This window comes from Lathamus discolor, chromosome Z, assembly GCF_037157495.1.
Source record: "Lathamus discolor isolate bLatDis1 chromosome Z, bLatDis1.hap1, whole genome shotgun sequence".
Lineage (NCBI taxonomy): Eukaryota > Metazoa > Chordata > Aves > Psittaciformes > Psittacidae > Lathamus > Lathamus discolor.
Genome location: NC_088909.1, coordinates 28,241,516 through 28,269,514, shown reverse-complemented (window position 1 = coordinate 28,269,514; position 27,999 = coordinate 28,241,516). Strand labels below are relative to the sequence as shown.

Below are 27,999 nucleotides of genomic sequence, written 5' to 3'. Positions count from 1 at the left end.
CTACTCCAAAGCTTCAGCAGAACTCAACAAGACACAATACAAGTCTCAACTCTGCTTTGTTGCAATATTTAACTCCATAATGACAGTTTTCAGCTACAGAAAAAGTTAGTCTGGACAGTCAGTACCTGCCATGCCAGTAACTGGTTCGGTTCAAGTTCAATAGCCTTCTTATATGCTCCTTTGGCCTGATCAGGCTGTTCTAACTCAGCAGCTGCCACGCCAATAAATACCCAAGCATTGTAGTTATTTTTTTCTTGCTTCAAGACTGCCTAGAAATATAAAATTTTAAGTGAAACTTATGAATTAAATTCATCTTATAAATCCACGTATTGAGTTTTATCTTTACAGTTTGGTGAATTATTTCACAACTTAATATAAGAAGTAATTTTTAGAAAAAGGCTAGGATTAATAACTTAAGCTTTTCATACCAGATAATATTTCTTATCTGAACTGTTTTGCTAGGAAAAAGATCTGTAGCTTAGCAATTAGAGCACTCCTGTTGAGGTGTAATTTAGAAAAATTTTTATCTCTATCATTTTAGGCTCAATGTTCTTATTGTCACATATAAGCAAATGCAAAAGCAAGAAGAATAAAAGCTTACATGTGGGCAACAAACATGAATGATCCAATGGAGTTAAACTTGGAAAATCAATCTCAACTATTACACCAATATGGTACTCCACACTCTGCATTACTACACAGCTGTAGGGATATGGGAACAGCAAGCTAAACATGCATAAAATATTACCTTCCAAACAAAAAAGTTAGTTACCTTGCAATGTTTTAAGGCTTCTTTATATTCTTTATTTCGTATTGCTTCTCTAGCACTCTTTAATGCTGCCTTCACCTCCTTATTTGACATTGTGGCTATTAAGTAAAAAGGGTATATAATCATTTTTTTCAGAAAGACATACTGAACTCAAAATGTTGGTTATATCCTACTATAATTACAAAGAGATCATTCAGAACAAAGGAATATGATGCAGTGTGCCAAAGCACATTCAGCACTAAAAACTGCTGAAACAGATAATATGGTTAAAATTCATAGAATCACAGAATGGTTTGGGCTGGAAGGACCTTAAGGATCACCCAGTTTCAACCTCACTGCCATAGGCAGGAACACCTTCCACTAGATCAGGTTCCTCCAAGCCCTGTCCAAACTGGCCTTGAACACTGCCAGGGATGTGGCATTACATATTTACCAATTAGTTATTTACATTCAGCTCCAGCACAGGATTAAGTCAGTAAGTGGTTCCTAAGGATCCTAAGAGTTATTCTTGGGCGTTCCGTACAGCAGCACTGTGGCCAGGCTGCCTTTAGGTGTGGTCCACAATGCTCTTCTCCCCTCACACACTTATCGCAGACCCTGCTTCCCACCATGGCTGTAAAAGCGATAAAGAATAAAAGCACTTAAGGACACAGCAAAGAAGCATTCATACTTTGGAAGTCTGACGTGATCATGTATTATTTTGATGTATACAGTTAAATATTTTGCCTCAAACAAATTTCAGAAACACCAATGTCCCACATGACACCCTCGTCTCTAAACTGGAAAGACATAAATTTGATGGATGGACCACCTGGTGGATAAGGAATTGGCTGAATGGCTGCATGCAGAGAGTTGAGGTCAATGCCTCAACATCGAACTGGAGATGGGTAACGAGTGGTGCCCCTCAGGGGTCACTGCTGGGACCAATCCTGTTCAACATCTTTGCTGGTGACATGGACAGTGGGGGTGAGTGTGCCCTCACTAAGTCTGCCAATAACACCAAGCTGTGTGGTTCGGTTGATACGCTGCAGGGAAGGAATGCCATCCAGAGGTACCCTGACATGCTTGTGAGGTGGCCAGTGCCAACCTCATGAAGTTCAACAAGGCCAAGTGAAAGGTCCTACACCTGGGTCTCGGAAATCCCAGGCGCATCTACAGGTTGGGTGGAGAACTGATTCAGAGGAGCCTGAGGAGAAGGACTTGGCAGTGTTGGGTGAGGAGAAGCTGAACATGACCCAGTTTCAGTGGGAGATTGAGTCCAGAAACCTTCCATGTGCTGGGCTGCAACAAAAGGAGCATGACCAGCAGGTCGAAGGAGGTGATCCTGCCCCTCTACTCTGTTCTCATGAGATCCCACTTGGAGTACTATGTGCAGTTCTGGTGCCCTCAACATAAAAAGGACATGGAGCTCTTGGAACAAGTCCATAAGTGGGCTACGAGGATGATCAGGGGACTGGCGCACCTCCCGTGTGACGACAGGCTGAGAAAGTTGGGGCTGTTCAGCCTGGAGAAGAGAAGCTACGTGTAGCCTCATAGCAGCCTTCCAGTATCTGAAGCGGGCCTATAAGGATGCCTGGGAGGGACTCTTCATCAGGGACTGCAGAGACAGGACAAGGGGTGATGGGTTTAAACTAAAAGAGGGGAAGTTCAGGTTAGATATCAGGCAGAAGTTCTTCCCCATAAGGTGATGAGGCCCTGGCACAGGTTGCCCAGAGAAGCTGTGGCTGCCCCTTCCCTGGCAATGTTCAACGCCACGTTGGAGCAACCTGGTCTAGCAGAAGGTGTCCTTGCCCACGGCAAGGGGTTAGAACTATAAGATCTTAAGCTCCTTTCCAACCCAAACCGTTCTATGATTCTATGATTCTATAAACAGTGCTTAAACGGGAGGAGGCTGAGAAACAACACTGATGGTGGCCGCACTTTCAAAGACGGGAAGAGGGACAAGCTGAAACACAAAAAGACCTTCTCACATCTAAAAGGCAAGACATAAAGAACAGGTGAAGGGCCTAGAAATAAATTAGTAGTGAAAGGACATAGGAAGAGAGTGGATTACAAAGATTCCCCCAAGAGCCTAAAAAAATTATTAAAAAAATGTCACACTTACATTGCCCAGCAGCTCCTACAGACAAATTTGCTTCCTAAGAGGGCACAGGCGCCTCGACCATCACTGACATCCCCCGCCGGCGTTTCCGAGCCTAGGCTCCGTTCCACCTAGAGAGAAAGTAGGCCTCACGTCAGCGCACACCCGCTCGGCTCCACAGCGCGTACCTAACAGCGGAGGCCCGCGGGGAGAAGTGGCACAGCGGCGGCAGACCCTCAGAGCAAGGCCGCTTTCCCCGCCGCAGACCGGGCCGAGCCGAGCCGCAACCGGACACGACTTGCCGCGGCCACCCCCCCGCCACCTCACCTTCATCAGCCACTGCCCTGGCGCATACGCGCTGGCGTCAGGGCAGCGACTTAACCGCCATTTTGCTTCGCGCATTGTGGGAGATGTAGTTTTTGCCGCCGCTCGGAGCCGTACCCTGATGTGCTGAGCGCGACTGCTGTGGCGGCTGATCCTCTGGTGCGGCCGGAGCGGCCTTCTGGGCTGCCGCTTCCTTCTGTCCGGGAGAGGGAGGTCACGGCGCAGGGCCGATGCCAGGCGGCGTGCTGCTGGGGCGGGCCGGGCTGCTGTTGCTCCTTATGGCCGCCGCGCCCTGGGCAGTGGCGAGGCCGCGGCCCAGCGCCCCCGTGTGCCAGCCCCGGCCCAGCGTAGTGCTGGTGGCCTGCGACTCCTTGGTGAGGCTCCTGTGCGGGGTGGTGGCCGGGGGCGCGGTGAGGGAGGGCGGCCGCGCTGCCTGAGCGGCGGCATTTCCCACATGCCGGCGACAGAGGGACCTTCGATGATGTCTAATAGCAGAGAGGACTTTTCCGTGACTGTTCCTTCTACAGCCGTAGGCTACAGGGCTGGGTTTTCTCCACCACCTCTACGGGGTGGAGGGCTTGCTTGGGGTAATGGGGGCAGGCTTCCCGTGTCGCTCAGTCGGCGATTCTTGTATTGTAAGCCAAACTCGGCTTTCTTAATGGGAGCGTGCTGCGCGTATTCAACAGGTGGATTACAATAGTCAGAGACGTCTGCATGTGTGGTACGGGGCGTCAGCTGTGGTACCTCCAGGTTGTCACCGCAGCTCACGGCAGAGGGAGGCATGTCAGCTGGGCTGTAGAGCAGGGCAGCAGCTAATGGGGCAGAGCTGGTGTGTAAAAGGAATGAATGCTTTTCTCTCGGCCTAGAAAGCAAAATGGAAAGTAAGGTCACTAAAGCCTGTTATTTTTGCCATTGTAAATCCTAAGAACATTAGGGATGGGATAGAGAATGTCTGTAATCACAGAGCAAATGACTGAGTTAAGCTGTTGGGCATCATACTTGCACTGTTTGGTATAACAAATATTACAGTAAGCTTGTTGGATGTATATCTACAGCTAAAAGGATAAAGGAACTAGTATATATGTTTTTATGGATTTCTAGTGGCTTTACTACATGATTTATTGATACAGCTGTTTTAACCTCCAGACAGGTAGGAAAGATCTTTAATTCACAAATACCAGGTATGTTTCCTTGCTTACAACTGAAGACAGGCCTCCCATGTTACTGAGAATGTTGGTAACTCTTGTATTCTAAACCAAACTCAGCTGTCTTGCCACTTTTCCAGTCCAGAGTGTAAAATAAGTTCACAGAGAAGTGGTGTGGATAAACCTTTAAAAGGAATAAAAAGATGAAGGATCAGTTCTGATTTCACAGAAATACGTACCGGTGCACACATCTGCATCAGGATTCAGACTGGCTTCTCATCACCTTTCACCATAGCTATCCCTGTTGAATACATCATGGTCAGACTCTACTGCCGCAAGAAATGGACATTAGAATGTGTATAGCAGTAGAAAGGAAGTAATTTTGCTATGAAAAAGGCCTCATCGCCTTTACTTTTGTTTATCCATTAAATTAGTGTAATTAAAGCTTCTCAACATTTTATTTTCCGTACCTGAGTAGAATTTGCAAAATTTGAGTAATGCAAGTTAAGGTAATAGAACTATGAATTGATGTAGCAGTAGTTTGATTTCATACTGTTTATATAATGTTTTTCTATGCAGGATGGACGCTTGACCTTTTATCCTGGAAATCAGACTGTGGATTTGCCTTTCATAAATTTTATGAAAAGATATGGCACTGTCTTTCTCAATGCCTATACCAATTCTCCAATTTGTTGTCCTTCCCGCGCAGGTAGGACCAAGCATGTGTCAATTTAAATACGTGGTAATAATGGGAAATTTTAAAGGATTTAATTTAGGGGATTTGTTTTGTTTTTCAGTAAGACCCAATTGTTTTTGGTTTGTGTCTGAATTTATAGAGGGTACTCATGTTTTATATGTATCTCTTTTCTGTTTCTCATTATTTTTTGTTTGTTTGTTTCTTCTTTTCCAAGCTACGTGTGAGCTCGCAAATCTTTTTGCAAACTCCACTGCAGCTTCACTATTTAAAAAAAAATCCTTCTGGATTTGAAGAAAAATCATCAGTCTGTCTGCTGCAGTGCTAAAGCTACATTCAGAACTGCTCTCCCCAATGCAAAATTAATAATTCTCTTTCCTGTCTCAGGAAATAGTATTACATAATAGAAGATAAATAGTACTGCCTTCCAATGACACTTATTCCAAGCGGTGTTCTGAATGCATTATGTATTCTTCAATAGCTTTAATTGAATATTTGAATATACTTGCTGCAGTCATTGCCCTGTGTTCAATTTCCCACTTGCAGAATTTGCTGGGAAGTTAGAAGGAAGCAAAGTTTACATCTTAAAACATTTCTAGACCTTTCAGTTTCAGGAAGGGAAGAAAGATACCTCTTTCTCTCAAGCACACACTGGAACAAGCATCCCATCCTGACTGCAGCAGGCACAGGCTGTCAGATTAATTTTTTAGTACTTTATTTACTGATAACCTAGTACCCTTTTCTGTTTTCAGGGCCTCATCTTAAATGAGAGTACATGAACATGCCATCAGTCTTGTTTTCTTGATTTTTGAGTCTTTCAGACAATCTTTGTTGCTGAGAATAGTAACTGTATATTATTTAATTCTAAGAAGTTTTGTGAAAATAGCAGCTAGTGCTCCCAGTGAGGAAGATACCGCATGATGAATTTAAGAATTCATCATTTCCGTTTATAATTTTAGGTGGTCCACCAACACCATCGTAACTACTTGTTAGTCATCACAAGTGTAGCTCTGAACTAGCAGGACATCTCTTGTTTAGCCAGTGGCTTGGAGACCTGCAGGGAGCTGAGGGTACATCTGTTGTGGAGGTGTCAGCGATCACACTAGAAGAGATGGTGAGAAGGAGGATTTTAGGGTGGGGAAGGTAGGAGTATTGCCATGGTACGAGGGTAGGGCTGCCACACTATTCGTGCGTACAGGATATTTCCGTTGCTTATAGAACAGCTTAGTTCCAGTTTAGGACTCCTTTTGACTCTTAGCATTGGGAAGAGTGAATGATTCTCAACAATTTGCAAAGAAACACAAGAATTCACTAATAAATACTTTCCTTACAGTTCCTTTGCAAGTCTTCCTTTGGTTTCTTTTCTTCTTAGCCTCTTTAATAATCTGTTTTTTTTTTCTAGAGCTGATAGTGAAGTAAATTACCTAAAGAGGATAAAACTGAGGGCATATAGTATTTGTAAAAATAATACATACTAATTCCCTCCACAAACTTTAAATTCGTGTTCGAATTTAACTGAAGTAAGGGCAGATAATACTCTGTAAATGTAAATAGATGACTGTTTCATCAGGATCTGTACTACCATAGCATTTTCTGTCTGCAATTAATAGGAATATTTCCTGATCTACGTGAAACCTTGATTTAATGATTGCATAGCACCTGGATGGGACGTTCTGTAATTCTGGGGATTATTTTAGTAAAAGTTGTTATTTGTATTGATGATGAAAGTAAGATTTGGAAGTGTAATACTTTGTACATGTGGACTTTTTGCTACTAAAATAATGATTGATCGCTTCTCAGGTAACTTGCATTCAGATAGGAAGTACCACCTCATCAAAAACCATAAGTCATTTTTTTGTTCTCCCTAGCGATGTGGAGTGGTCTTTTCACTCATTTAACAGAGTCTTGGAATAACTTCAAAGGTCTAGATCCAGGTTATGTAACATGGATGGAGCTCATGGAGAAGCATGGCTACCACACACAGAAGTATGGGAAATTGGACTACACTTCTGGACATCATTCAGTAAGGTAATCAGATAGATTCTTCTCCTGCAAAACAGGCAGGAGTGAATTAATCATGTAATTGTCTGGCAAGTGGTTTCTGTCTCTGAAATGGTAGTTTTCATTTGAGAGAAATTTAGCAACTTTGTGCACAAGCAAGCATATCCCATGCAGATGCACTATGGCTTTTACCTGTAGATGGAAGGTGAGTATCAAGGCTGTGGTGTTTTGCCCAATATGAATGAAGATTATTTTTGATCATTGGCATTGCTCTATAAGTGAAATTCAAAAGTGGTGTCTTGAGACTTCCAGGCCGTATTATACCAGCAGTGTAGGAAAACATATTTGATAAAGCTTGGGTATCAAATCCACCATCAGATAACATGACGTGGTTTTTTGTCTTTTTTTTTTTTTTCTTTGAAGGTCACACCTTTTCAAACACTTGCACTGTTGCAGTGGGTTGGGCCTGGCTGGATGTCTAGTGGCCACCAAAGCCACTGTGTCACTCCCTCCTCAGCTGGACAGAGGAGAGAAAATAGAACTAAAGGGTTGTAGGCTGAGATAATGACAGGGAGAGATCACCCCCCAGTTACTGTCTCAAGCAAACCAGACTTGACTAAGGGAAATCAATTTAATTTATTGCCAGTTAGCGGTCAGAGTAGGATAATGAGAAATAAAACCAAATCTTGAAACACTGTCTTGTTCCCCCTTCCTACAATCTGGCTCAACTTCATGCTGATTTTCTTTACCTCCTCACCCCCAGCAGTGCAGGGGGATGGGGAATGGGGGTTGTGGTCAATTCATCTCATGCTGTCTCTGCCGCTCCTTCCTTCTCAGGGGAAGACTCCTCACATTCCTCCCCTGCTCCAGCATGAGGTCCTTCCTATGGGAGACAGCCCTCCACCAACTTCTCTAACATGGGTCCTTCCAATGGGCTGCAGTTCTTCATGAACTGTTCCAACTCCCCAACCCTTGTTCATGGCAGCTGTGGTGTCATTCAGTCTGGCAAAGAATTAAGGACATCTGCAGCTTAGATTTCTCAGCATTTTAGAGAGGCAAAATTGTCATGCTATTAGAAAATCTGTTAAAAATCATTAAAGCATTCTTTTTTTCCTTCTTGCTTTCTCTACACCCTTCTACTCCATTGTTCCCTTTTCCTGATAGCATTTATCAGTTATATCAAAAGCAGTTGTACAAGATAAATCACTCTTACAGACTTTTGTTGTAAGTGATAGTGTTTAAAAATGTTGTAATAGTGTTATCCAAAACCAGAATGATACTTCTAAGGGCAGCGTCTCCAGGCAAGTTGTTTCCCACAGGACTTTTTCAAATAACAAAAACCTAATGCCCTCTTTACCAGGTAAAGTAATGTGAATCCATACCAGAAAGAGTAGCAGGGCCAAGAAGGTGGTGATGCTATTTCTAAATATTATTTTGTAGATGTGAGAAGAACCATTCTGACATGAAGTTATAATAAATAAGAAAAAATATTCAGAAGCAGAAAAAAATTGCTAAAGCTTTGAGTATAAAATAGATGTGTAATAGCTATTGATCAATTGAATAACAATTCTCTTTATTGTAGAAATCACAAATAGATTGCAGTATAAGGAAAATTCTTCAGGAATTCTTAGCTCTTTTGACTTGGAGAAGGTGTGAAGAATACATTTTCCACTGAGTATGTATCATATGTATGTATTTTCAGTAACCGTGTGGAAGCTTGGACTAGGGATGTTGACTTCCTGCTCCGCCAAGAAGGGAGACCCATGGTAAACCTGACTGGTGATAAGAAGCATGTGAGAGTGATGGAAGCAGATTGGCAGAATACTGATAAAGCAGTTAATTGGATAAAGAATGAAGCCATTAACCTTACTCAACCGTTTGTTCTTTACTTGGGGCTGAATTTACCGCACCCATATCCATCACCCTATGCAGGAGAAAATTTTGGATCCTCTACATTTGTAACATCTCCCTATTGGCTTGGAAAGGTATGTGAAGATGAAATTTGAATATATTTATTTATAAATGTACTTGTTATGAACAATATTTTATTCCTCACATGACTTTTCAAGTCAGACCCAGTTTAGATATGTCAGTGCAGAGTAAGATAATTGTTGGTCAAGATGTTAGATTTTTCCTCTAAGGTTGAGCAATTAGAAGTGAAGAATTTCTTTCTGTTGTAGGAAAGGGTTTGTTAGCAGTCGTTACTGAATCAATAAAGAAATTTGGAGTTCTGTGGCTAAAAACACATTAAACAGAAAATGAAATTGCTGCTATACATACCTGTTTGAGTTTTTTTCTTCAGTAATGATCTGAAGTTCATTGTAGCATTTTTCATTGTGCTTGTTATAAATGATGCTGAATGTCATCATTCTAAGTTTTATAGGGAGTGATTGACTTTTCCTACAATATGAACCGAGAACATAAAGTAGTAAGACACAGAAGTCACTTTTCTGTTAATTTCCTTCTGTGCCACTGTTGCTATTGGATGTTTTTAGAGTGCAGGAAAGTCCCACTGTGTCCATAGGTGGAAAGCTAACAGATTGCACTCCATTCCAAGAAGTAGTAATTTTTTTTCTCTGTCTTGTGTGGTCTCCAGGCACCATTATCTGTCCTAAAAATATAAATGGGTTAAAACAGCATTCATTGCATAAAGGCATCAAGATTCTCTGCAGCTGGAGAACTGACAATTGGGTTTGAAAAGACTTCATGCCTTCATTAAAACAAGCAAACAAACAAAAAACCGAAATAAACAAAACCCCCAAAACAACCAAACCAACCAATGAACCAACCAGAAAAAACCCACACCACACCCCTGCAAAAAAAAAAAACACAAAAAAACCCCACCAAAAAAACCCCACCTCTAGTTCATGTAACTTGTGGCCTTTTCTGCTGGGAAACTGCAAAATTATCCTGGTGCAACAAGAATACAAAGTCTTAGAAAAAAGGGTGTACAAGGTGTAGGTTCTTCTGGAAATGGTGAGAAGCTTTTGGGTAGAGGAAAAGCCTGGGGAAAAAAAAACACCTTCATTTGCAAAAATCAACATCTGTCTTGGATATTAGAGAAGACTTGCTAGGTGCTAATTGCTGGGTTAGACATCTTGGGAAGTGGGGTTAGCATTTTTAAAGTCGCAAGCAGTTATAACATCTCTCACAAATTTTTGTCATCCAGTTAGAGTACATAAACTCCATAGCTTGTTGAGGTCTCTTCCACCACTATATACACATACTCAGTTATGTGAACCACATATTACCATTTATTGACTGTTGGATGATTCTTATGGAATGTAGCTTCCATGTTTTGCCTATGGAAGAAGCAGTCTTTGAAAATGACAGAGATCAATCTCGTGAAGAAGTTTGCATAGATGAAGAACTTGAATTAGATTACGTTTACTGAGTAGCTAACACAGAACAGAATATCAACCTGGTATGTTTATGAATCTCTGTGTTGCTAAGCAGATGGTCCCCTGTATTTTGCACTAGCCGGTACTTTTTCAGGGCATATGGCTTTTTTCCTAGCTATGAGTTACATCAGACAAACAAAGGGTTCATGACTTTGTGAATCCCTAAAACTACATTGTAGTCCTGTAGAACCCTTTTCCTGTAGAACCCTTTTCCTGTATAACCTCTTTCAGTCTTCTGATGAATGGTGAATGGAGTGGGACATTTTTGCATCCTGTTTTGTCTAAAGTAACTAATAAATACCATTTGAGGAGTCTAAAATGTGGCTTTTTGTAGCCAAGGACCTTCAGCAATAGGAAGAAGTCTGAAGCAATTGCCTGCTATTATTTTGTTTTCTGTAATTTCATCTTGCAGCCTATTTTCTAAAGGCTCTAAGAAAACTTAGGTTTTGGTATGTCTGACTATATTGCAATGCTGCGTTTTATACCTATGGGCACTTCACCTCCTGCTGCCTTACCAACTGTTTAGGTGCTGGTCTCTTCTCTCAAGTAACAAGTGATAGGATGAGAGGAAATGGCCTCAAGTTGCACCAGGGGAGGTTTAGACTGGATATGAGGAACATTTTCTTCATAAAAAAGAGAAGAAATTGTCAAGCACTGGAACAGGCTGCCCAGGGAAGTGGTAGAGTCACCATCCCTGGAAGTATTTAAAACAAGTGTAGACATAGCGCTGAGGGACATGGTTTAGTGGTGGACTTGGCAGTGCTGGGTTAATGGCTGGTCTTGATAAGCTTAAAGGTCTTTTCTAACCTACATGATTCTATGACTTAATATATCTGCTAGATAACTTAATAGAGAATACTGACTGTTGTGGGAAGTAGAACTTTGTGGGTATTGGAACACATGTCCATAACAGCACTGGTGGTCAAAACTATACCATGTGCTCCAGAGACAGATGCTGTGCTAGTAGCTCTCCGGACAGCTCTTAGTTACCCATCCACACCTTGGGGCAAAACCAAATTGGGTTCAGCAGAGATTGATGCTTATTAAATTGCTGCACCAATAAACAGGGATGCAATGCATCTAAGGACACCTTTGGTCTGATTGCTTTTGTGCTTCATGGAGCTGCTTGGAAAGTAAGCACCTCAGTTAATTTATGTTAATGCCCATGTTTGGGGACAGCCTGGGAGTGGAGCTGTGGCTGCAGCCCCAGAAGGTGCTGCACAGGCACTAGAGTTGATGTGCCATAATAGGCCTCTGCTTTGTTTGTTAAGAAGATTTCCAGACATAAATTAGAGCAACACGTGTGGTTTATTAATTTAAAAACTTAAGTTTTCTATACAAAGACTACATCTCTGCTTCATGGTAACTTGTGCTTTAAGTCCACAATATGGAAGTAATTAACTGTTAAATGCAGCACTTACTTAAAGGAATATGTACAGTATGACTGCCTAGGCTAAACGTGTACATCAAACGCTGAGGCTCTAAAGCTGGTACGACAGCACACAGTATCTGTGAGCATGGCAATTTGAATATACAAATCCATCATTATTTGTAACCGATTGGCTCCTGCTTTTTGGTTTCAAACTGATCTTAGAATTCTTTATAACTGAATGGATTGACAACTGTAGAAACAAATAGAAAAGTGTTAGAAAATTGGACTAGTAATAGTGAATTCTTTTTATCAAGATGTCAAGACTTGTCATCCACTTTTGTAGAGACCTTACCAGACTAAGTAAATTTCCATGTTGTTCTGTGGGTTCACATAACAGTTGATCTTTTCGATACATACGGGTTTTAGTTATCCTATAGTTAATGGAACTATGCCAGTACTTTTGGACTTACTCTGGAGTACAGTTCCAGAAGGCTGTTCTGCAGTATCTCTCTTAAAAAAGACATCAGCTAATAGAACACATATTTATGGCTCCTAGCCTTAGTTTCTAGCTGATTTTACAGCACTCTCTTAAAAATACTTCATATCTGTGGAAGCAGAGGGGAGGTAGGGGGAAGCTGGCAGCACCATGTAATGGATAAGAAGCTGATGTTTCCTGGACCACAAGTTGAGAACTGTGAATTTTTGCTAAAAAGTTTTAAGTTGAATCTGTTTTTTAAAAAAAATAATTAGTTGCTAAAGTAATGTTAATTTCCTTTTATTTTTAGGTGACTTATGAAGCTATTAAAATACCCAAGTGGTCTTCTCTTTCAGAGATGCATCCAGTAGACTATTACTCATCTTACACCAAGAATTGCACAGGAGAGTTCACAAAGCAAGAAGTGAGAAATATTAGAGCATTTTATTATGCTATGTGTGCGGAAACAGATGCCATGCTCGGTAGGTAATGTTTTATTCTACAGTGAGTTTTCTTGTTCTGATTTTTGTAATTAAATGCCCATAAAGCTGGTCTTCTGGAAAAACAAAACAAAACAAAACAAAGCACAGTTCAGATCTTGGAGTAAGCCACAGGGATGCTGCTTAATCAGTCTGTATGATAAATAACTGGATAGTTTTTAAGGCTATTGCAAGGTGAATTCAGAGCACTGCGAAAAGTAATCACAACCACCAGTCAGAGACCCTGTAAAAGCCCAGTAACTGCAGCAAAACATTGCCTGACCAGTGTACAAGAAGAACTAAATACTCCTTGAGTAAGTGCTAACTGAATCAGTGCAAGCAACTGCGAATGGGGACAGACTAGCAAAGCAGAGCTGAAAGGAAAGGTACATTTTATGGCACAAGCAATTTCCTGGGAGATTGATTTCAAAGAATAGACTGGATGACAGCTATTACACATAGTAAACTTACGATGTTTCCCTTAGCAGCATATTATTGAAAGTTAAGGAGAAAAAAAAAGAATTAATTAGGCATTCAGAATTCTTTTTAGTTTGCAGTAACATCTACATACATAAAAATTATAATACAAATTGGTCTTTATTTACTGTTACAGCTGAACCCAGGACAAGTATTTTATTTCAAAATTTGAAAAGTGACCGTGAAAGAACAAGAATTCCCTTATATTGTAATATAAAATTAATGAATAAATAAGCTAATCTTTTTAGCAATGTTAGAATGATCAAGACACAGAATTACTCTTCCACATTTTAAAGAAAATTAAAAACAAAAAAAGAGACATCAGTTGGAGCCTGACAGCACTTCTGAAATGAAGGTATTGCAAAGTCACAGCACTGGGGTTTCATTTGGTAACATACTCTAAGTTTTTAATTAGTCTGTTTATGCACAAATCATCTTTAATGTTGAAGATGTGTAAGTGATTACTGACTTCATTGACCCTGTCTTCATTGCACAAAAGTGCAAGGAACTTCTGAGGGGCTGTAGACACAGGAAGGAGAAACTTGCATTGATTCTGTGTAAAGTGGATGCTCTCAAGAGCCCTTCACCCTAATTGTAGTGTCAGAGCTTCTGCTGACCTACTGCTGTTGAAATGATTAGTATTAGTTATGCTAGAAATTAAACAAAAGTGACATAGCAAAAATGCAGCTTGTCCTGTGGTGCACCCTTAACTTTTGACATTTTTGTTGTTGTTGAGTGCCCTCCATACTTCGTTGATAACCAGAGCCCTGCAACTCACTGGCGACTGTTGTTCTGGAATGAATGCTTTGGGCTCTGCCTTCTGTGGCAGAGAGGACTTTCCAGCCCTCTCTTTAGGATTCCTCAGGGTTTGCATGCCTCTTTGTAGGTACAGAAGTTGGAAAGAACATTTTGAACATAGCCTTTCAGTATCTTTTTCTTGTTGCAGGTGAGGTTATTTCAGCTCTGAGAGATACTGGGCTTCTTAAAAAAACAATTGTTATATTCACTGCAGATCATGGAGAACTTGCTATGGAACACCGACAGTTCTATAAAATGAGCATGTATGAAGGAAGTTCACATGTTCCCCTTTTAGTTATGGGGCCAGGCATAAAAAAACAGCAGCAAATACCAAATGTGGTATCTCTTGTGGATATATATCCTACTATGCTTGGTAAGTTAAGTAATTTAATTTTTTTCTTTTTTTCCCCAGTTGTGTTATAGTCAGGCTTTCATCTCCACTTTGTGAGACAATGTACTAACAGTGGGAGATAACGGTTTATTGGCAGAGGATATGTATGGACTTAGATTAAAATGCAAAAAATTGATGTAAAAATTAAAGGAGCTCGTGATGCTCTTCAAGTTACTGTCACCAACACAATTATAGTAAATGATTATAAGAGTATCTTAAAACAAAGGAAAACTGATAAAAAAGTCAGATGCAGTTTAGATATGAATAATTTTTTATAGCCCTCATACCTAACAGTTTACTATAGAAACTACAGTGTAAATGCATCCAGAAATGAGATTAAACATGAAAGGGTAGCAGGTTCATTAGGAATGTCTTTTATAAAGGGTAACGTGGAAGAAATGTTATAGCAAGTTTGTATAGGAAATGTATGATTGATCATGTCAAGCATAATACAATATGATGATGGATATCATACTTACCTTCTTAGATGTGGCAATATTCATTGTAGGGCAGAGAATCAAATAAAAAAGACTGATAGCAAATTGCTTACATGCAGATGGCAGTTATTTTTTAGAGTGAATTTTTTGAACAGTTACCTGTGATAAATTATGCAAGAGATGAATCTCGTTGAAACTGAACATTAGGTGAAATCACCATTTGATTGTTTATCTGGGACTTTTTCAGAAAAAATGGTCTTTTCAAGGCATTCTGCAAAGCTTGCTCTTCAAGAAGAAGACTTCTTGAAGTAACTGCAGTAGCATTTTGACTTTATCTTTGCTTAGATATAGCAGGAATTCCTGTCCCACAGAACATCAGTGGATATTCTCTTATACCACTGCTACATGGGAAGGCTGAGAATGCAGTGTCACCCAAAGGGCATCGGCCCTCATGGGTGTTGAGTGAGTTCCATGGATGCAATGTAAATTCTTCCGTGTACATGCTTCGAACTGGCAAATGGAAATATATCACGTTCTCAGATGGCTATTCAGTACTTCCACAGCTGTTTGGTATGTTGCTGCTTTTATGTCCTGACCAACTCATTAATTTACTTAAATGCGAACTGGCTCCTAACTGACATGTGTTTGTTCCAGATCTTACTGCTGATCCAGATGAGCTAACAAACATTGCTGTAAAATTCCCAGCAATGGTACATTCCTTGGACAAAATACTCCGCTCTATAATAAACTACCCAAAGGTTTCTTCTTCTGTTCAGGAGTATAACAAAAGACAGTTTATCAGCTGGAAACAAAGTTTAGGTCAGAATTACTCAAATGTTATTGCCAACCTTAGGTGGCATCAAGACTGGTTAAAGGAACCAGAAAAATATGAGAATGCAATTGACAAATGGCTTCATCAAAGTAAGTAAATAAAAGCAATCTAGATCTAATATGACTGAGAATATGAAAGCATTATTCATTTGTAATATTATGCTGGATTTCAAGTGTTAAAATTATTGTCTTATATAAGTGATTGAAAGCAACAATGCCTGAACAATTACCACTATGTTTTAAAAAGCCAAGAGCATTTTACACAACAATCTAACACAACAGATCTAGATTTTTACATATTATAATTCTGTAACACTTAATATATATGGGAAGGATAGTATGTAGTACTGATTGTGTGTATATAATATTTAGCTGGTAGCAAATATGCATTAGAACTCAACAGCAATTTCCATTTCTAAGGACAGACTGAGGCAAGGATTATAAAATTTAGTGCAGTGGCATACCAGTTACAGTGAAATGTGCTGGAGCCAACATTCCATCAAGATGGATTTTCAGTCCACAGTGAAGAAACGTTCATCCACCTAAGAGAAGCTTCGGCTGTAAAAATCGAATCAAAAACTTAACAAGTATTATTGGTCTGAATATATATATGCAGTTTATTCAAGTAGTTACGACGTCAGCATTCCTGTTTTGTACGTGGTTGACTCCATGTTTTCAAGATCTTTCTTCTGTTCTCTTGCTTTTGGATACGGTACTTACCACTCCTTGCTGTCTAATAATGTGCATGGGCTACTAACTGAACAAGTGCACAGGAGAAGAGGCATCTAGTCTCTGGTCACTGTCAGAAGTTTAAAACAAACAAACAAACAAAAAAGCAGAAAACAACCCTCTGACCAAATCTGTGCATAGAGGAGTTCTCTGAAAAGTGACAGTGTGATTTGCATAGCTTTAGATGAAAATTGCTTGAATAAATCTCCATTATACAGTTAGGTTCTTCAGGGAAATGTTTTAATGTGCGTCAGTGGGTGGCGAACTGGAACCTGAAATGTACACAGAAGAGATGCAATTGAAGCTTTCAGGAAAAGTTAACATAAAAAGACCAGTTCACATTTTTCCAGGGATGGGACAAAACAGTTGAAGTTTTGGAAGAAGGGTAAGATTTAGCTAGTAACTGTTCTGCTTAAGGGAAAACATAATTGTTGTAGCAGCAGTTAGGTTTGCTTATTCTTGATCACAGTTATTGCCACTGTTGTAACAAATCAGGATGACATTATACTTCATACCTAAATGCTTTCTGAAATCTGTAAATAAATACTCAGCAGTAAGCTACCAAAAATAAACATGAAAAATATATGTATTTTCTGAGTCAGAGTACTCCACATGCATTTTGCAAACAACATTCTAGAATTGGGTACATATTTATGAATGTTTTAGCTATTTTATGTTTCTTTGTTCATAGAACATTAAGGCTAACATTATACTACTTACTGCTATGGGAGCTTTTTTTTTTTTTTTAGGCATGGAACAAATTAATAATTAAAAAAATGCAAACACTGGAGCACGTCATTATGATTCTTGCTGAATTCAGATAGTAATGAAATTATTTAAGAAAAAAACACATCTTAGCAGTGTAATGTAAACCTTCTGCATAAATAAAGAAAATAAATGCATCCATATGAAAGCTTGTTCAGGTGGGAAGAGGATGGATAAACGGATAACTTTCTAGAAGTCTGGACAGAATGCAGTACATCATATAGAATATATTAAAATAAAATTATAGTGAACTGGATGTGGTATGTGTGTGTGCTTTTTTAATAGCTGAACTTTTAAGGAAATTACTAGAAAATGCTTAAAGAAACTTCTAGAGAAAATTGTATTTTGTCAGTGCCATGGACAGTGTCTTTTTTTTAATATACAAGCTTTTAAGATTAACTTCTTCATAAGTGTTAGACTTACAAAAATGGAAAAACAACTTGGAGAAACAAACTTCTTACCATAATTCCTTGAAATAATTTCTTGTATCTAAGGGTTTCCAGAAGAGCCCAATGCATGGGGGCAGGTTTGCAGATAATGCAGAAAACCCTAGGAACGTGTCAGCTCAGAAAGCAGAGATACAGCATCAAGAGGCAGGGATGCTCCATTGCAAGGTGATTCTGTGGTATCTGAGCCAACCAGTAGCAGGTTGTGATATGATCTGAAGTCAGTATGTCTACTCTGGTTCTTCTTTTCGTATCCAGTAGTCTTAAAATGTTTATTTAAATAGAAGACACTGACCTGTTTGTTAAAAATAAACCTGTCAAAGGTTTATTTTCCAAGTTACTTTTTATTTGCATGTGAACCTTTGTTCTTAAAAGCTAGAGAGAAGGCAAAAGCCCCCTAGTGCCTTCCTGCCTCTGTTTGCAATAAATAGTCTACCTGTGTTGGAATAAAACTGAGCTAATTTAAATACTAAAATAGATACATTTAACAGTGTGGTCATAATCAATTACTCTGATTTAGTTATGTGAATGCATCTGCATTATTGTAACACAAATGAGGCTTGCAGCATGCAAGGTTGGCTAACTAACAGGAAGAAACTTGTTTTAAAACGTGCTAAGGGAATTATATAGTATTAACATTGAAGAGAAATTTTTGAATGAAAGGGAGAAGGAGGCAGGCTAGGATGCCAGCAGGTTCAAACCAGGTATTTAGGAGGTGTAGCCAGGTCAACACAGCCTCTTAGGATTTACCTAAGACTAACAAGGGCATTGATGTGATCAGCTTCTGCACCTCTCTTTCAAGTGCTTACAGAGGCAGGAGAGACAGCACTGTCCTGCTGAACAAAAATGGGATTATTTTTGTAAATACAGGGTCCAGATGATCACTGGGGAGGTAAGAGACTGCCACTGTAAATTTGCCAACAAATCACAGGAAAATACTCATGTGCTGCCTGTGTCAGGACAGCTAGCCTAGTCAGGAATAAAAAAAAAAAATCAGTGGGAAAATCCAGACATTGAATGCACCTAGGCAGTGGCCTGTCTGATCTTACTTTAAGCAAGCTATGGAAATAGAAGGTAGGTAAAAGAAAGCTAGGTAAAATTACTGTAAGTTAGGTTCATGACTGGCTAAAATCGAACTCAGTAGCAGGTACCAAAAGTTAAAAAGGGGAGGGCTGATCAAATAAGGTCTGCACTGTTTGGTACTTTTTAGAAAGTAATTTGAATTCAGGAGTAGATACTTCTATTAAACATGAGAAAATACACCCTAGGAGAGCTAGCAGCGCTTCTGTGGACAGACTAAAATGACAAGTAGTCTTGATTAGCTGGAAAAAGTTACCTGAAATCATTCAATCAGGTACAATTCAGCATGGATTGGTTGAAGGTCAAAATAGAAGGGAAAGGGAAAACTATTAAAGTGGTGAACAGCAAACTGTCTAGGCTGCAGTTTTGCAGGGTAAATACCATTCCATCAGGTATTGGTGAGGTCCCTCCTATGTCCAATTACAGCATTTAACAGAGCTCAAATCTGCAGGCGCAGAGTTCTCACTGTTACCTGCTCTGGTTTGTCAGTCATTTTCATACATGTGAACTACCACCACCATCCTGAGGGCATGACATGCATACGCTGCCAGCTATAAACTCTACACGTCATTCATGCCCAGTCCTAGCACTCCCAGTAGAGCTCTCCTGTTGCAGAAAATTGTAGGTTTAGCTTAATTTGTACTGTCAACATGATAAAAAATGTTCAGCTGGTGAAGTAGGTGTGATGGAAATCTTACTAATAAAACTATAGCTAAATGAGGATATGGCCTCAGAACAGTGATCCTGCTCTGCCTTAAAAGATGTTTCGCATGAACAGTTACGGTGTGTTAGATTACTTTCCCACAAGCAGGGTTGTTTCCTACCTGGACATCCAATCCAGCATGCCAGTTACAGCCCCTCGCTCTGTACAGCTAATTAGTTAATTAATGCAAGAATTACACCAGCCCACCTGAAATGGAATGGTGCATAGTGGATTTAAACAGCAGCAACAAAGTGCCATTCTGGTAGCTGCTTGGTAGCTTGGGATTCTGGCATGGGACCCAGAGGGTTATGTGGGCACCATGTCTTGTTTGAATGAACAGTTTTAACACCATCATCAACCTGGAAGAAGGAGGATCCAGCAAAACTAGTTATTATTTCACCTCAGACTGTGATAGAGAGTCCACTTTCCAAGGGGCTGTGAGAAAATAGGAAGACTAATTGCAATTTTAACATGCTTTTGATAGGGATGGTCACAAGCTGAGCTATCTCCTGATGCACTCTTAATACCTGTGGCTGTGCTGTTTAAAGAAAGGAAGGAGAAAGCAGAACTTCGCTCATCTGGTTCCAGCTGTGGAGAAAGTGTTGTCTGGATGGCACCAAGCCAGGGGCTGAGGTGGAATAAAAGATGGTAATGGGTGAAAACCATCTTGGAAGTCTGCTGCCCTTCCCTAGATCCTGTCCCAGACTCAGAGGACTCTCCAGGCAAGAGACTTCTGACTCTGCTGGGTTTCTCAGTGCCTCCTGGGCTGCTCTGTGTTGAAATCTCTTATATTCTGTTCATACTTTGCAGGTACATGTCCACTTCACAGGTGAGAAAAAGGGACAACAGTAGGCTTGCAGTAACAGGGTCTAGTTACAGGTCTTTCATGATGAGGAGTCCTTAACTGTGCTCATTTTCTAAGAGAAGAAAGTCTTTTGCTACCATGTGTTTTAACAAACTCAGCAGCACAGTAACGTTGCCTCAAAGGCTTCTGGAGGACTCCTCATGTGCCAAGGCGGATCTTGGTCTGTAGTTGGTTGTAGATAAGAGTGCAAGTCTTGACGGTAATATGAAGCCGTTGGGTACTGATTGCCTACTGACTGGGCCATGTAGGGTCCACAGTGTGCTGACAGTCTGAGCAAGGTTTCAAACTGGGGTGCCTGGATAATTCGTGTATACAAAATCCAGTGTGACTGTAGAGACGTCGTCAGTAAGTGAGCTGCAGGTTTGATGCCAAGTGTTATTTTAGTACTGTTTTGGACATACATATATATGTGTGTGTGTTGATGTATGTAGATATATGTGTGTGTCTGTATTTCTATATGTGTGTATATTTAGATATGCAATTTTTAGAGGTGTCTTCATAGGAGTGTTTCTAACCACAGGCTTCTGCATTTTAAAATTTTAGCCAATTTGAAAAATTTATAGGCAGAGTCAGTAAACAGGTGATAGTGAAAAAATTGGGGATTTCTTACTATGTATTTCTTGCTATTTCTTCTTGCGGTTAGCTTGCTGCACTCTATTCTTATTTTTTTCAGAAAATAAGCATGAATGCATTACTGGATTGTCCCATGAGTCTCATAGTGATGTTTTGCTTTCTAGGTAAGACTGGGTGGAAGTTCCTGTAAGCTGGAAAGCAGAGGGTCAGTCCTGATTGTGCGCAAATCAGATAACAACTGGCCTCGAAAACGTCACACTCATATCTGTCTTCCCAGTATAACAGTACAGGAAACTTGCAGCTGCTGAACACGAATAAGCACGTAATGTATTGCGTGGCTGTGAGCAGGATTTTGGTTTGGCACATCCCTCTTGGAGGAGGTGGTGGTGGTGTGGGCTGACAGCAAGAACGGTAGCAAGAAGAACCTAGAGTTTTCTTCTGTTATCAGGCCAGCCCCAGCATGTCCCTGCTCCTTATCAGCTCTGGCAGAGCTGGGCCCTGCCACGATGAGCCTCCATACATTATGCCCCTGGTGCTATAGGGGTTAACCCTGCTGCCTTCTGTTCACACATAAAGAAGGGCTGCGACACATGTCATTGCATGTGAAGCGAGGCAATGCTGGACCTCATTATTCTGACCCTCCATTTCTTGATCTGTTTTCTCATCTCCATTGCCATCTGGCGTGGACCTAAGGTATGGTGCGGCTTTTTGTGGCTCTGCACTCCTCTGCAGCAGGATCCCCACATCTGTGGTTTCCCTTCGGTCTCTATATACAAAGACCTTTCTTAACCTGATTTTCTGAGGAAGTGAGGGTAGTATAGCTGTACTGGGAATTCAGAGGGAACTAGAACACAGTAGGTATTGTAAGCAAATTTAATAGAAAGGCAGGTTTTGTGATAAAATTGCTTATGTCCTCTGCTGGGAGAGGCTATGAGACATTTGAAATATGTAAAAAGAGCAAGGGAAAAGCAGACATATTTGCTAAAGAGACACATTTGCTAAAGAGACCAGGTTGAATACAAATTCTAAATAAACATTTTTTTTCCCATTTGAAGATGGAATATTTTATCAGCTTGCATCAGTTTTGTATTTCTAGCCATAGTATTATTTAAAGAGTATGGGATCTACATGTAAATGCTACCCATTGCATAGCCAAACTACACAGTACAGCAAATTACATCTGCTGTTCTTATTTTTGTTTCATGTAGGTTTTGAAGGGAGGTGGCGAATAAAGTGTAGAGTAAAGGAATTGTGATTGAGAATTTATCTTGACTCAGCCTCTGGTATCAGGTTTGCAGCAGCTGATTTTCCTAGTCTGAGTTCCATTAGTGAACACTTTGGTCAAGCGTTGTCACCAAACTCCCATGCTTTGCTTTGTGTGCATGTTTGCTAGTCTTTTGTAAAACTTCTGCTCCTTTAATCTCACATGTTAAATGCTTTGGGGTCTTCTCCGGGACTGAGACATCCATTCTACATGTAGAAATTCAAACATGAACTGCTTTAGAAGTGGCTTTTTTAATTTTTTGTGTTTCAAGGATGTGGATTTGCACAGCTCAAGCACAGGAACAGTTGAAGTGGAGCCAGAGGGTCTTATATTAATTGGCAAAGAAGATGACATAAAGAAGTCTCGAAGAGTAACAGCCAAAGTCGATGGCAGAGAAGTTCTTGTTTTCTACCATGAAGGGAAATTTTATGCTATGGACTCTCGCTGCTACCGTAAGATATTTGCACATATGATCAAAATGTTGCAACAATTAAGCATAAAGCCTGCTGCGTAAATTAATAATGTTTTCTACCATGTTTCAGATGAAGGAGGCCCTTTACGCCTTGGAGAAATAGAGGTATGCAAGCAAAATAAAAATAATGTGTAGTGGTGTAGAGTCATGTAAAAACTCTATTGCGTTGTATTTTAATACTCTTTCTGAATATATCATCAAAAGAAATAGGTAAGCAATCAGCCATACAGCCAAGTTAGGAAACACATCTTTTATCCTAGAGATTCTTCCAGGAGAAGAATAGGAAACCAGTGACTTGCTATTTTTATTTCTTGTTCTTGCAGGATATTAATGGTCAAGCATGTATTGTTTGTCCTTGGCATAAGTATAAAATTACTTTGGAAACAGGAGAAGGATTATATGAAGGAATAAACCCTTTGGAGCCGTCGCCAACACCACAATGGCAATCAAAAGGAGTCAAACAAAGGATTCATAAGGTCACAATAGACAATGGAAACGTATATGTGAGTCCTCCAGATTTCTCTGTAAGCTTTGACTCTGATTATTTTGCTGAAAAGTACAAACATGGTGGTGAATTAGCTATTAAAAAAATAAGCAACTCATGAGCAGCAATCAGAGCCAGAAATCAAAATCCTGGTGAATGCTCTAACGAAGCACCATTGTCATGAAATAAAAGTGTACTGTGGCTGTGAAGATTGTCTCCAGATTAAATTCCAGTGTTAATGCTAGTGTTAATGTTATGCTAAAGCATTGAAATGTGTAAAATTGAGTATGATAAGATGCTCTGCATTGTCAGAAATGTGACTGATCTTGTGCCAATGATTTTTTTTTTTGCACTTGCATTTCAAAAAGACTAATTGACAGCAGAGTGCTTTGTAATAGTTGATATTTTAGAAATCCTATTATGCTAGAATTGTTTAAATTTTTAGAAGTGAATGTAGTATAATACTACTTATAAGACACATCACATAGTTTAAGTAAATAGTCAGGTGTAAAGGTTATAGTTATATACTTGACAGTTTATACTTCTAATGCCTTCGGTATAAATGATGTGAAAATTTATAACCTTTTAGATACACAAGAAATTTCAGGATGTTTATTAAGTGCTACAAAGAGAAGTACAAATCTTAAGCATATTTTAGTGAGCTTTTTAATGTCTCTTTCTGTATTACTACTGTGAGTCCATAGAAGTATCTATATTCTTATTGAACTCCTTTTGACAGTTCATCAAATAATGTGACAAGCATTTGTCATGTCTAGCTTGTTCTTCTTGATTCTGTTGGATAAAGAAGAAACTCATGGAGATAAAAACCTGATACATAATGTAGTGGCTCTTGCTTGTTTTGTTGGGTTGTTTTGGTTTTTTTTGTTTGTTTATTGCGAGCACATTTTTATACACAAGTTTGAAAAAGTGTGCTTTCTGTTTAGAGCCAAAAGTTAGGTTTCTCTGTGTGTTTACTGCATAATATCAGACTGGCCCCAAAAGCCCTCCAAGAAATTTTCCCTCCTGAGTGCTGGGCAGACTGGGCTCTTGGACACAGTGGCTTCCCCTGCCTGCGATTCCTTGGGATGCATTTTTGGTGATTTCTTGACTGTTTGCAAAGTTCAGTCGTAACCAGATTCAGTTTGAAGTTGCCTGGTCTTCTTCTGTAGGTTTCTCTTGTGCATGCAGTGGGCTCTCTTGCTTTTAAAGTGTATGTGAAGGGTAAGTAAGTCTGGGTCACCACCATTGCTCATATAAATGTATGTATTTAAAAGTAGTGAGGCATAGGGAAGTATCAGAGCAAAACATCTGTGCCTCAATGTCACAATGCAAAAAGCAAACCACACAATCAATTTATTTCACCACATTTAAATTTAGGTGTCCACCGCTGATCGTGCCTTCTTACATTGATCTCATGGTTGATAGGAAGAAGTGGCACCTTTAAAGTGCCGTGGAGCTGACCTGTTTTAGTTTTGTATTTTAGAAGAACTACCACACAGAAATGCTTTCCTTCACTGCTGCCACTGCCTCCTTCTCCTCTTGCTCAGCTCCTTGCTGAGGAGATCAGATGTAAATGCGTACCTGAATTGACTCACGATTGCTTAGATAGTACTTTTATTGTTTGGGTTGGGTTGTTGTCTGGGGAAATAATGCATAAATAGATACTCACTATTTGAATAATAAAGATGCAGTTCAGTATAAGAAAGTACTAATTACAAGTAATTTGCTATTGCCTGTATTGACATTTAGTAGAATGTTAGTAACAGGAAGTTTTACTTGACAGTTTCATGAACATGTTCACATCTGTAGAAAAGTGACCATTTTGCAGAATTGAATTTTCTGGCTAAAAACCAGTAAAGTGTTTAATCAAGTGTTCACTGTTAATCATATGGAATCAGTGGAACTACGTGTCTCAGCTTAGGTACGTCTCTTTTTTTCAGTGCCTCTCGTAATAACTCTCTGCAAGCTTTTAAGGTGGTTTTGGTTTTACTTAAAACATGTTCCTATTCTCAGGGAGATCATATTAGTATCTAAAGTTTGTCAGTTAGTTTGCTTTTTCTTGCTGATGATCACAGAAGAAACAGAGAATTATTAAATCAGGTGGCTGTGAACAAAGGAAAGAATTGCCTGGCAGTTAGATATTTTCCCCTTTTTCCTTTCTCTCTTTTTACTCTTTTTCTGTTTTCTCTCTTTTCCCTCTTTTTATTCCTTTTCCATTTTTTCTTTGTTCTCTTCTTTTTTTTTTTTCTTGACAGCAAAGAATAAACCCTACAGAGTATTACAGTTGCTACTTTAAAAAAAATATATGCACTACTCCATTTTATTTGAGCTTTGAAGTGGTAGATTATGCACCAAATTTGAAAATATTGTAACCATTTAAACTCCTAGAGTTGGACATTCTGAGTCTTAACAGCCCTTTCTAGGTCTCTGGTTATACTGATATATCATGCGAAGACACGGAAAACGCGGGGGTTATCTTGAAAAGGAGCCGGTCAGGAGATTGGTGCGGAGAGATAAAGGGGGAACACAGCGGGGTCCCAGCTGTGATGGGAGGGCAAGGACAGCAAGCACTGGAGCTGCCTGAGAAAGGAGGGCCAGGATGGGTGGGAAGAAGTGGTGTTGGTACTCATGAGGGAAGGAGACTTCAGTGGGGAAAACCAGAAAAGGCAGCAAAAGGTACTTTTGGCAGCAAGGAGACTGAAGCAGGGTGGGGGACTGAGCGCCTCCAAGTCCAGGGAACCACTGCTGAGATGGAGGAAGGCTGGAATGTGCCTGTTTGCAATTAAAGACTAATAGCAGGACAAGGAGGGAGACAAGGAGCAGTTGACTTAAGGCAGTGAGACTGAGCTAACATTTAAGGGACAATGAAGAGGCAGAATTGTGGGCAAGAGGCCAAGAAGTCACTAGTTGGATAATCAGAGCTTCCTGGAGAGTATGTTAGTGACAGCAAAGTTAAGATCAACCCTCCAAATCCTTCAGGAGTGTTTTCTTGGTGATAGTTTTGGGGATTTAGTTTAACTTGCCAAATGAGCAAACACCATCTGTTTTCCCATCATTAATCAGCCAGGCAAAGAACAGAGAAATACTATTTGTGCTTTGGATTGAAAATTTTCATGCTGCTGACTCTGTGAGACACTCAGGCTCTGTAAGCTGCTTTCACAAGCAGCTTGAATATGTAAACAAGTTCTATTTATCTTATCATGGAGCCATCTTTTCAAGAAAGAGAGGTGAAAATTATAACTGTAGGAGTTTTAACAGCAGCTTTGGCCTTGGCCTGATGTACTTGCACCATCAAACTTAATTAGACAATCTTAACAGCGAGACTGGTTGCTATGTTTTCCTTCTACATGCAGTGCCTTGTTCTGCAATGTCTCATTGACTTAATTTAATGCTACACATGAAATAAAGGACACCTTCACTGTGAAAAGTGTCAGGATTGAGAGGTTCATGGACATACCCCATACACTGGTGAGAGAGGTCTTCGCAGAAGACCTGCAAACATCCACACAGTGTCTGGTCTGTAGGAAATTAACTTTAAAACCAGCCTTTCACTGTTGAAGCCCTCTTCAATAGCTTTGTACAGTTCCTAATTTCATGCCTAACTTTGGGATGAAATCAGGTCTGAAGTTTGCACCTGTGTTTTTGTATATGATTGGAAAAGTACATGGGCTTGTGAGAATCAGCATTCACCAATTCACAAACATCCCATTGCTTTGCCCACTTGGCTTGGCAACTGTTTAGAAGGTTACTGGAGAAGGCAGGGGATAGGGAATGAAATAACATAGCTGGAGAGGTACTTCAGCCTCTGGTGATGTGTGGAGAGAGGGAATGTGTTTGAGGAGCCTGCCTTTTGCTAGCAGTGCTGCGGCAGAGCTAGTCCCACAGCAGATTCAACCACAGGGGTCTTCCTGCTCCAGCTCCTTCTGAGGCATCCTGGTTACTTTTTCCATTTCTTTTTTTTAATAACTGATAACTCATTAACTATACAGACAAAATATGCGGGCATTTAAAGATGTGTGCTGCTTCTGTGTTGATCTCTTATCTGAATAGACTTTACTTCCCTAATTTGGGCAATGCAAGCTTTAGCAGTAATTATCTGTTCATTTCTATGAACAGGTAATTCATTTCTGTTCACACAATTTTTCCATGTTGTGCAGCATGGAAGAATCCTTTCTGAGAAAATTCATAGAGTAAAATAGAGTAAGTCAATAACATTGCCTCATATAGCCCACATTTCGACTTTTATCAGTCAGTTCCTTGGTGAATAATATTACCTGCACTTCATAGTTTTGAAACTGAACCAGAAAGTAACATTTAAAATGTTCCCTAGTTTTGGTATATATAGATGAGTATTTCCCAGTGTAAGTTCTGAAAGTGAAACAAAAGTAGTATTAAACATGGTTTTGGCATTTGCCCAAACTCTCCCCATATTTCCCCATGGCAAAATGGAAACAGGAAGGAATCCAGATGCTCCTTTGTGCTGAACAAAATAAACCGGATTTCTTCTCTTTTTAAATTCAAAAGCAACAAAACCAGAGCTGTTCTAAATCCCCTTCCTGAAATTCTAGGTAAGTGACACAGCTTGTAGTTGCTGCCCCTTGCAAAGGGCAGCCGTTGCGCTCCTTGTGGTAACTAGCTTTTCCATTGCTTAAGTAATGACATATTTAGCCATTTCATACACGTACAGCTCCACTTGCGAGAAAGCTCCAGAACCCTCCCTGTGCCTGGCTCTGCAGGGCTCACCCCTCAGCCTACAGCTGCGGGCAGCACCCGAGGGGACAGTGTATTCCTTTACAGACTATCACTGATTGCTAATGAAATCCACACCTCCGTGAGAGGTTCTTGGTTCCTGCAATAGCTGCTATGGTTCAGGTGGTTGCTAGCAAAAGCTAGAAGTGCACGTGGGTGGTTTATGCCCATTCCTTAGATTACTTTGATCACAGT

The 27,999-nt window shown here is 40.0% G+C and overlaps 3 protein-coding genes across 7 annotated transcripts in view; 2 read left to right on the top strand and 1 right to left on the bottom strand.

Moving 5' to 3' along the window:
• SKIC3 (SKI3 subunit of superkiller complex) overlaps positions 1-3,396 on the bottom strand; it is a 56,605-nt gene extending 53,209 nt beyond the window's left edge. Inside the window, exons 1-4 of one of the 3 annotated variants that reach the window (XM_065661098.1) lie at positions 3,291-3,396; positions 2,874-2,980; positions 773-867; positions 126-269 (exon numbers count right to left, since the gene is read on the bottom strand). In XM_065661098.1, the coding sequence (XP_065517170.1) occupies positions 126-269; positions 773-862 (234 nt within the window). In that variant the 5' untranslated portion in view covers positions 863-867; positions 2,874-2,980; positions 3,291-3,396. The other 2 variants (XM_065661099.1, XM_065661100.1) reach the window with 2 other exon arrangements.
• ARSK (arylsulfatase family member K) lies at positions 3,245-20,065 on the top strand. 3 transcript variants are annotated; one of them, XM_065661102.1, is made up of 9 exons: positions 3,245-3,547; positions 4,898-5,027; positions 6,881-7,040; positions 8,716-8,998; positions 12,572-12,743; positions 14,164-14,388; positions 15,189-15,413; positions 15,498-15,764; positions 19,882-20,065. In XM_065661102.1, the coding sequence occupies exons 1-9, from the start codon at positions 3,404-3,406 to the stop codon at positions 19,896-19,898; spliced, it is 1,623 nt and encodes a 540-aa protein (XP_065517174.1). In that variant the 5' UTR covers positions 3,245-3,403; the 3' UTR covers positions 19,899-20,065. The 3 variants fall into 3 exon arrangements, with proteins under 3 accessions (XP_065517174.1, XP_065517175.1, XP_065517173.1); XM_065661103.1 differs by lacking the exon at positions 19,882-20,065 and adding an exon at positions 17,153-17,424 and having other exon boundaries at positions 14,230-14,388; XM_065661101.1 differs by lacking the exon at positions 19,882-20,065 and adding an exon at positions 17,153-17,424.
• A 986-nt stretch (positions 20,066-21,051) lies between these two features.
• On the top strand, positions 21,052-23,894 carry RFESD (Rieske Fe-S domain containing). Its single transcript, XM_065661804.1, has 4 exons — positions 21,052-21,528; positions 22,371-22,551; positions 22,642-22,676; positions 22,895-23,894. The coding sequence occupies exons 1-4, from the start codon at positions 21,451-21,453 to the stop codon at positions 23,174-23,176; spliced, it is 576 nt and encodes a 191-aa protein (XP_065517876.1). The 5' UTR covers positions 21,052-21,450; the 3' UTR covers positions 23,177-23,894.
• Positions 23,895-27,999: the final 4,105 nt, after the last annotated feature.